Source organism: Sardina pilchardus, chromosome 17 (assembly GCF_963854185.1).
Source record: "Sardina pilchardus chromosome 17, fSarPil1.1, whole genome shotgun sequence".
NCBI lineage: Eukaryota > Metazoa > Chordata > Actinopteri > Clupeiformes > Clupeidae > Sardina > Sardina pilchardus.
The window spans coordinates 22,258,423-22,267,561 of NC_085010.1; the positions used below are offsets into that span (position 1 = coordinate 22,258,423).

A 9,139-nucleotide genomic window follows, 5' to 3' on the forward strand; every position below is an offset into this window, starting at 1 on the left:
TCCAAAGGGCCGCGTGTTGAGTAAGAAGTTGCAAGGAAGTGAGTAGAAGGAAGGCAGGCAGGAACATGTTTATGAGTCTTCCGTCATCTCTCCATGGCCAGCATGGCAGTCTCTTATCACCTCATCCTCCCACTCATTGACTGTTGCGCCATAATGTCTTTGAGGTAACTGTGGAGTACACCCCCCTCCCCCAAACCCTCCCCTTCCACACACACATGGTTAGCATAGTTGTGCTCCCCAGCCACGTTCCTCAAGTTTCATGCTGAAATGCTCGAGTTCACATCTCCGAATCCTTCATGACCTCCATCATCACCATAATGGTCTCCGCGCTCCTGCAGCCAAGAGACCAGAGTTAACATGTAAGCAGGCATGCTAGTGCTATAATTATATACAATCATCAGTATTCATTTACACCGACATTCCTGGCTCCAGAGAAGTCCTGTCATGTATTCTCTCTACCAGTGCATTTAACACAGGTGATATCAGTAATTATCTGATCTACCTGGCAGCTAATCAGGATGAGCTGGTTTTCTAAATGGTTGGATCAAATACTTGGCAGGACTTTTACTCTCTGAACCCGGGATGTCCGCGTCTGCCTACTGCTACAGAAAGGAGATGATTCATGGACCGTTTTTTAACAGAAAGGAGATATTTCATGGACTGGTTTTGAATTGTGTGTTGCAGCTTTACACGAAACAGCTATCAATCGTTGCAGCTTTACAACAGAAGCAAGGCCAGCAATCACAGAGCCACCCAGAGACTTTGCCCTGTGAGAGGGACTTCACGCCACACGTTCCTTTTACGTCAGGTTTTTAAAGGTAAACTATGCAACGTGTTTCAGTTAATCAATTCGTTCCATACTGTTATATATGATTAAATGAGTCATTACTGTTATATATGATTAAATGAGTCATTACCGGTCGAACAATTTTTTTCGGCAGCCCTAGTGGTCTGTAGCGGTAGAACCACGCTTGCAATTTCAGGAGCTCTCGGGCACGCACCCATGGTCTACTCCAGGAAGTGTCATGTGAAGTCTCATGAAAAGGCACGGCAGACTGACCGATAAAGGAGTTTTGTAAAATATACACACTAAAGCTGTAGGGGAAGCTCTGCAGAGATTTATGCAAGCACAAAACGAGCAAAAACGAAAAAAAAAAATAAAAGCGAAAGTGAAATCGGCGATGAAATAGCCAATCCTGCATAGTTTCCCTTTAATCAGGACACCGGAGGAGTCGTCTGACGGATAGAGACACACTTCACGTGGATGACTGATATTTCAAGCTCAAGTTCAAGTTCAAGTTTACTTTATGTATCCTTTAAAAAGGAAATTTGGTGTGCATCAGGCATTCTAAGAACATTAAAGAGTTAAAGGACAAGACATAGACATGGAGCAAACAAACACATTGATGACAATATTCGCACGCAGGCACATACTCAAGTGGACATACCCCCTTCTCCCCACACTCATGACAGAGCCACTAAAAAAGAGGGCTATTGTAATTACTTGGTATGCCACTGCCTGTGACAGTACCAAGTGAAAAGATAAATAAATGAATAAAATAAAAAATCGCAATTAACCCGATGCATAAGTGGGGTCAAAAATGACCCCAGAGGTTGTTTTCTTGCAGTATCTTCTTAATTTTATTTTTTTTTCATTTAACCTTCCATGTATTCCTCAAATAGGTTGTCTTTGACATGAGGCCATTTGGATTTGTGTTTAATTGTTATATTTTTAAAGTAATTTCATGTTTTGTATCAGTACCACCGATCCGCATAGGTGGGGTCAAAAATGACCCCAAGCATTTTCTTTGGAATTTCAAAAGTTAACCCTAGGATCTTTTGATTTTTATCAACTGTGGCAGTCAGGTATACATTTACTGTTGATTATCACATCTCATGTCAGCAGTCTCACCATCCTGAAGGCTATTTTTACACAACAACATAAATCTAAGTATCATCATATAATGTGGTGGCCAAGCGTTCATAGCGACGTCACTTTTTGATCCTTCGATGTCCGCTCTTCCTATCATTGTGAAGCAGAATTCACCAAGCGATATTTACAGAGGGATTTGTTGATATAGCGTTCTTGGCCTGAGTTGTATGACTTTAAAATAGGGCGAAAATCCATTATTTAAGCCAATTGGCAGTATTTTCTGATTTACTGGATAACAAGATATTCATAATCACCTCAGTAAATGTTTTTTTATTTGATATATTAACACTACAAAAAAATAATTTTCAACCTGGCTTTTTCCAATGGTCAGATTATTCGCATCAAAACATATATGCAAATTAGCGCATATTTAATTTGACATGACCTAATATTTAAACATAAATACAGAAAACTTGCAATAAGTTTTTTTCTCCTATTGATGTGAGTATTCAACTGGTAAAGTTTCATGAAGATATCTCTAAGTTAAAAATGTTACCCTATTCACCTATGTTGAGATAATTTTAGGATGTTTACCTTTTTTGCCTTTCTAAAAGCTGTTTTGTAATAAAATGTTAATAAACAGTGATACATCAATATGTCCAACATGAAATAATTTTTTTTTTGACAAATATATAATAAAAATCATCATCTTTAACCAAAATGAAAGACATTATTTGAGTTTACAGCAAAAAACACATGCATTCTAATTGGGGTCATTTTTGACCCCACTCATGGAAGAGTGTAGGTATTGGTAGCCTATGCATCTAAGGGTTAATAAACATTGAAGTTTGAACTTGCTTTCAAGGCAAGTGTTTCTTTCAGGGCATGATAATTGGCTCTTCAAATTGTGATAGTACAGAAATTATGTGAAATTGCTGTGAACTCTGACCTAACTACATTGTACACTACAATGTTGATATAAACATTCAGTTAACCCCCATTTGTGATTCTCTTCCCTGCCTCATATGTGTGTTTTATTGTAGAGGCCATGGAGGAGGACAATGAGGACCAGGAAGGTGAGGATTAGGTACCCAGTGAGCCCAGTGAATCTTCCACCAACCCAACACCCACATACACACTTATCAGTCAGCAGAAACCATGTTAAGGGGGTCAAACACAAGAAATTCAAGTGCCTTGAGATTCAACTATTCAGAAAACAGTTTGGTTTTATTGAACAAAAATTGCCTGTTGTTAATTTGGTTACGTGTAGTGTTTATTTGTAAATGTTAGTTGTGTGTTTTGGGTCACACCCATGTGGAAAGCAGTTCAGCTCTGTTTGTTTCTTATTTGTTTATTTATGTAATTCATTAATTGTATTTATTTATTCAGGCTACTCTATTATGTATGTCCACACGTTCACTTCCATTATTGTTTTACAGTGCAGTATATGGCAAATTAACGACTATTTTCAATGTAATATGTAGCCTAAAAATGAAAGTATGCGCACATTTCAATCCTGATGTCCTCATTTGACACGAAGGACATGAAAGTTAAAAACATCCTGGTCTGGTTGTAATGGTCGAAATGGGGGAAACCTGATGCCATATCATACTATAGTAGTTCTACTGTACAAACAAGTTTCAATGTCATAACGTTCATTGGTACGCTACCATGACGATAGTTGCCATGTGTCTGCCGGTAAAACGTGGAGGTGGATGACAACGCCATGTGGCTTTTTCCCAAAACAGTGTCTTTTGTGTTTGATAACACTAGAGGGCAAAATGAGGTGTCCACATATGAGGACAAGTTTTTAAAAATTAAGCACAAGGTGAAGAAGAGACAAAATGTAATCAATTTAATCAGCTTATGCAGTGTAATGATAACTGCCATACTCCATTGAATAAAAAAGAGTATTTTTAGTGTTTTCAAAATACAAAATACAGTATTTTATTTTGCTACAAGGCATGGCTGCTGTATCATGCAGCGCCTTTTATAAGTTGGGTACATTTATAAGTTGGGTATTTGGTATTTTATTTCCAAATACATTTGATGTATGCTTTTGCCTATCCCTGCTGCATATGGTTTGATGAAAGGCAGCAGCTGTGTTGGACAGCTGTGTTGGGATGTGTGCATGATAACCTTTTATACCGTGTGTATGATAGCCTCTGGTAACTGAATCCCATGACTTAAATGCTGGGTCATTCCGTGTCAAATCACCCAGTGCCGGAAAGTGACCCTCTCCGAAAAAATCCGAAATAAATCACAGGTGTTTGTAGACTAGACCTATGCACAAATCTGAAATAGTATACCTGGATCACTAATGGTTTAAAATCTACAGCCCTTTGAAGCTTCAAGTCATTTTAAGCATTGTGGTGAACAGTCCTTTTTGGTCAACTTGCAACGTTATTGGTTCTTTTGGTATTTCACACACATCAGTGAAACTATGTGAATGGAAGCACATTTTCCTGTTGAATTAAGAAATCTAATCAGATGAGACGTGTCTTGTGTAATTTCCCCTCTGCAAAGCTCTGAAAATGGCTATAAATTCATTATGTGAAAAGACATCATCACTTTTGAAGGCTTCTCATTCGAAAGGTATGTGCCACAAATGTCATCAGGTTTTTTTCCCACTCATATATGGACTATAAGTAGAGATGCACCGATTGCAATTTTTTGGCCGATTCCGATTTCCGATTTTTCATAGAATTTGACCTGCCGATACCGATTTTAGCCGATTCCGATTTGCATCTTCTAACCACTTTACAGCACACAAAAAGAGTTATTTTCTATCCTTTCTTTAATACAACATGTTAATATAGAAATGTAATCAACTTATCAATGGCTGGTAAAAAAAATGTGAATAGACAGATTCTTCTTCAAGTCTTCTTCAGCTGCAGTATTCCCAGTGTGGGACATTCATTTCACACACTACTAATAGAAATGCACTGTAGGACTACTATTTTTTTCTTCTCACATACAATATCCAACTGTAAATATCTTCAGAATACTGATAAGTGTATAACTGGAAAGTTTGGTGTATAGGTGCTACATAGGCTGAGATGTTGGAAAATTACAAAAAACTCATTTTGAGATAACAGCCTTGAAACACAGTCAATGGCATGCATACTCAGTCTACTACACTCTTCTTTGAACTTTCGCGATTGCTTGCGGATACAAAGGAAGTGTCCATATTTGGATGGCATAACGTCATGCAGGAGAAACACAGCTTTCCAACGACACCACACATGATATGTTTTGTATCACGGTCGCGGTAGTGTATGACATGTTAGAATGCTTACTTTTGGCGAATTTAGAAGAAATATACAGGCGTGAGTAGACAAAAGGTAATGAAATAAACCTCTGTGTAAATCGGACTTTGTTGTTGTATTAGTGTGAAAGAATACATGCTAAGGTGGCAAACTGAAGCAAAACGATCTTTATTCCTGCCGTGGCTATGTTGCTGCTTGTTGACAGCGCTTGTGGTTCAGCTGTGAGCACGCAATTAGCGGCAAGGACGGGCGGTGATGTGCGCTGTTTATGTAACCTGAAGTGACAGCTAAATTCCACGCAATATGGCAAAGCACAGCGTTCGCTGCATAGAAAAACTCAGCATTAGCGCTTTATCCAGCCCTGAGTGTTAGCCTTTGCTAGCTTCATCAAACTTTGCTAACTCAGCTGTGTGATGTTGTTACAAGTAGGTGCGAGTGCATGTGACCGGCATAAAATCGGCATGTCTCAGACTGACCGGCCGGTCGCCGGTCGTGGCCGATCACGTGAAAATCGGCCGATTCTGATCGGCGGCCGATCGATCGGTGCATCTCTAACTATAAGGTCATGTCCATGCATCAACTTTGGTTGTAATCGTTGTCATATTGTCAGAGCATTTTGTTTTAATTGGGCTTGATTTTCAAAAAGCCCATTTTCGTCCTATCATTTCACCATGTGGACAGTTAACAGGATTTTTTTTAATTTGACCATATCACATTCTGTATGTGAGGATCATCTGTCCAAAATGTGGGCTTGTTGCTGAGTTTCTTTATTGGAGATATGATTTTTGGAAAATATTCTCTATAAATCCACTGAACTTGCATTGGATCTGCAGTACTACTTTGCACCACATGGGATGCTCTTTTAATACAATGGAAGTCAATGGAAGAGTAAGAGATTCACTTGTTTGCTGCACATATCCAATCTAAACACACATTTTATGGTTCATAGTTAAATTGCTCCAAGTAATGATTGCAACATGAACAACATACTACTCATAAATAAATCTTATTTAGCTAAATAAACTGATCAAGCTAAATATACACACATAAGACTGACTGATCATACATGCAGCAAGAGGATTTAGCTTGCCATCTTTGTAACAGTTTTCTACACCACCATAGAAGTTGGAAAATGAAAGTCATGAACATATTCAAGAAAAAAGGGGTTTCAAGAATTCAGTGCATTATCAGATGCAGAAAAAGCGTCAGATGCAGTTTAGAGCAGATATTTCACTTGATGAAGATGACCATGCATGTTTCCATCACATAAAAATTTTAATCAAAAGGTATGAGGGCTCAAAACGCTATTGCCTGGATCCAAGACGCATTCATGAAAAGGAGATAACTCATCAAGTATCTTGTATGTATGATGACCAGTCAGTCTTATGTGTGTATAATTTGCTTGATCCGCTTATTTTCTCTAAATAAGATTTATTTATGAGTAGTATGTTGTTCATGTTGCAATAATTACTTGGAGAAATTCAACTAGCCTGAACCATAAAATGTGTGTTTAGATTGGATATGTGCAGCAAACAAGTGAATCTCTTACTCTTCCATTGACTTCCATTGTTTTAAAAGAGCACCCCATGTGGTGCAAAGTGGTACTGCAGATCCAATGCAAGTTCAGTGGATTTATAGGGAATATTTTCCAAAAATCATATCTCCAATAAAGAAACTCAGCAACAAGCCCACATTTTGGACAGATGATCCTCACATACAGAATGTGATATGGTCAAATTAAAAAAAATCCTGTTAACTGTCCACATGGTGAAATGATAGGACGAAAATGGGCTTTTTGAAAATCAAGCCCAATTAAAACAAAATGCTCTGACAATATGACAACGATTACAACCAAAGTTGATGCATGGACATGACCTTATAGTCCATATATGAGTGGGAAAAAAACCTGATGAAATTTGTGGCACATACCTTTCGAATGAGAAGCCTTCAAAAGTGATGATGTCTTTTCACATAATGAATTTATAGCCATTTTCAGAGCTTTGCAGAGGGGTAATTACACAAGACACGTCTCATCTGATTAGATTTCTTAATTCAACAGGAAAATGTGCTTCCATTCACATAGTTTCACTGATGTGTGTGAAATACCAAAAGAACCAATAACGTTGCAAGTTGACCAAAAAGGATTGTTCACCACAATGCTTAAAATGACTTGAATCTTCAAAGGGCTGCAGTTTTTAAACCATTAGTGATCCAGACATACTATTGAAGATTTGTGCATAGGTCTAGGCTACAAACACCTGTGATTTATTTCAGATTTTTTTGGAGAGGGTCACTTTCCAAATTGGCTGAAATTGGGTGATTTGACACGGAATGACCCTGCTGCCTTATGAGGGGCAGGGGAGGAACCGATAAGTTATAGCATGTTCAGAATACTCTGCTAATAATAAATCAAGTGTACCTCTCTGCACTCATCACTGAGTGTTCCTGTAGGCTCTCTTGCGCAGCTCCATACTGAGACTCAGGGCCTGACAGCGCAGCTGCACTCTGGGGCCTCGCAAATTCACCTCTGCTGGAGTCATTGCACCAGACTCCTCTTTTCCGTGCTACCTAGATGACAGATACACATTCTTGGTATGAACAATACAAATGGGATATGACAGTTGATAAATCCAGCTTTCACATTTCCAGGCAATATGTAGGCCTACAGGGATTTCGAAACTATCACACATGCCCACGTGAAACCAACTCCCGCTGAAAAAAAAGAAGGCAGAGTCCAATTCTATAACATTACCCACACCTCTGCAGATTCAATTTCAGCCCCTGCCCACGAAGGTCAATACAACTCCCAACACTTTCCATCATCATTTGGTGAACCCCCTCTCTTTCTATACGGGCCATTCCATGCCAAATCAGATAAGATTGTTGCTGCACCATCTCAGATTTTGTTTTAAAAAAACTATCATCAAGGGGTCCTAAAAGAATGTGAGATATTTCTGTGCCTTCATTTTTTTCTGTCTTCATACCCCTTCGTACCCAGACATTGACATTCTTTCATTTTTTAAAGTTTGAAAAATACATGCCGTGTTTGGGCATTGATATCTGATATAACGTTGCCCCTAGCCTCCATACATTTTATAGAGTGGAAGACCAACTCATAATAATATGTAAACAATTTAGTCATGTGGAAATGGTATGTGGGGTACCTAATAGGACCATAAAGATCTATGTGAAAATAGCAAAGTATATGGGTATTTAGTGTGTAAACACCTAAACAAACATTTACAATAAACGGTAACACTTTACTTGACAGGTGAGTTCAAAGCAGCTGCCATAAACGGCACATAAAGCATTTATGAGCGTTTCAAGAGACATGACTCAACATTCCTACCAAACCTTTCATGAATGTGGAAGAATAGAATAAAAGTCCAACAATTGCAAAGCAGCACTGCCATATTTAACCTTCAGCTTTAGTAAACATTTCATGAATATCTGATGAAGTGTATCTCAAATGTCACTACTACACAAATTGTGAAGTATTCATAATTACTGAGTTTAACACTTGGAGGCAAACTAGCCTACATTCAGCTGACCCATATTTGTGTAACCTGGAATGGTTGGACATTCCCAGTAGCAAAAGATGAGATACCTACACACTTTACCTCTTGCATTTTTAGCTCTGTCGCCAATTTTATTTTTTATCTATCTCTAGCTATCTCTTTTATCTTCTACTTATCTCCTTAATAGCTGGCAAATTGTGCCTCTGTGCTAACCGCGAGTCTGCCGGCCCTTGCAGCTTCTTGGCGCCTGCTGAAACAACGTCCCATGATATCACCTTTGGTGCATATTATATTACCCTGATAGAATGACAGATCCCAAATTTAAATAGTGGGCAAGGTCCAAAGTATAAAGTGTAACTCAAGATTATCAAGATAATGAAATGTACTGTAACTCAAGTGCACTTATGGGTCTTTATCTACACACAAAACAGATTACAATCAGGGGAATCAGGGAAGGGGATGGGAGTCTTGGAATTTTG

At 38.5% G+C, this 9,139-nt stretch overlaps 1 protein-coding gene across 2 annotated transcripts in view; it reads right to left on the reverse strand.

Moving 5' to 3' along the window:
- Nucleotides 1-217: 217 nt before the first annotated feature.
- The window catches only part of kitlgb (kit ligand b), a 25,199-nt gene continuing 16,277 nt past the window's right edge, over nt 218-9,139 (reverse strand). For both annotated transcript variants that reach the window (XM_062518487.1, XM_062518488.1), the window contains 2 exons: nt 7,562-7,710; nt 218-332 (listed from right to left, as the gene is read on the reverse strand). In XM_062518487.1, the coding sequence (XP_062374471.1) occupies nt 278-332; nt 7,562-7,710 (204 nt within the window). In that variant the 3' untranslated portion in view covers nt 218-277. The remainder of the gene's footprint in view (nt 333-7,561; nt 7,711-9,139) is intronic.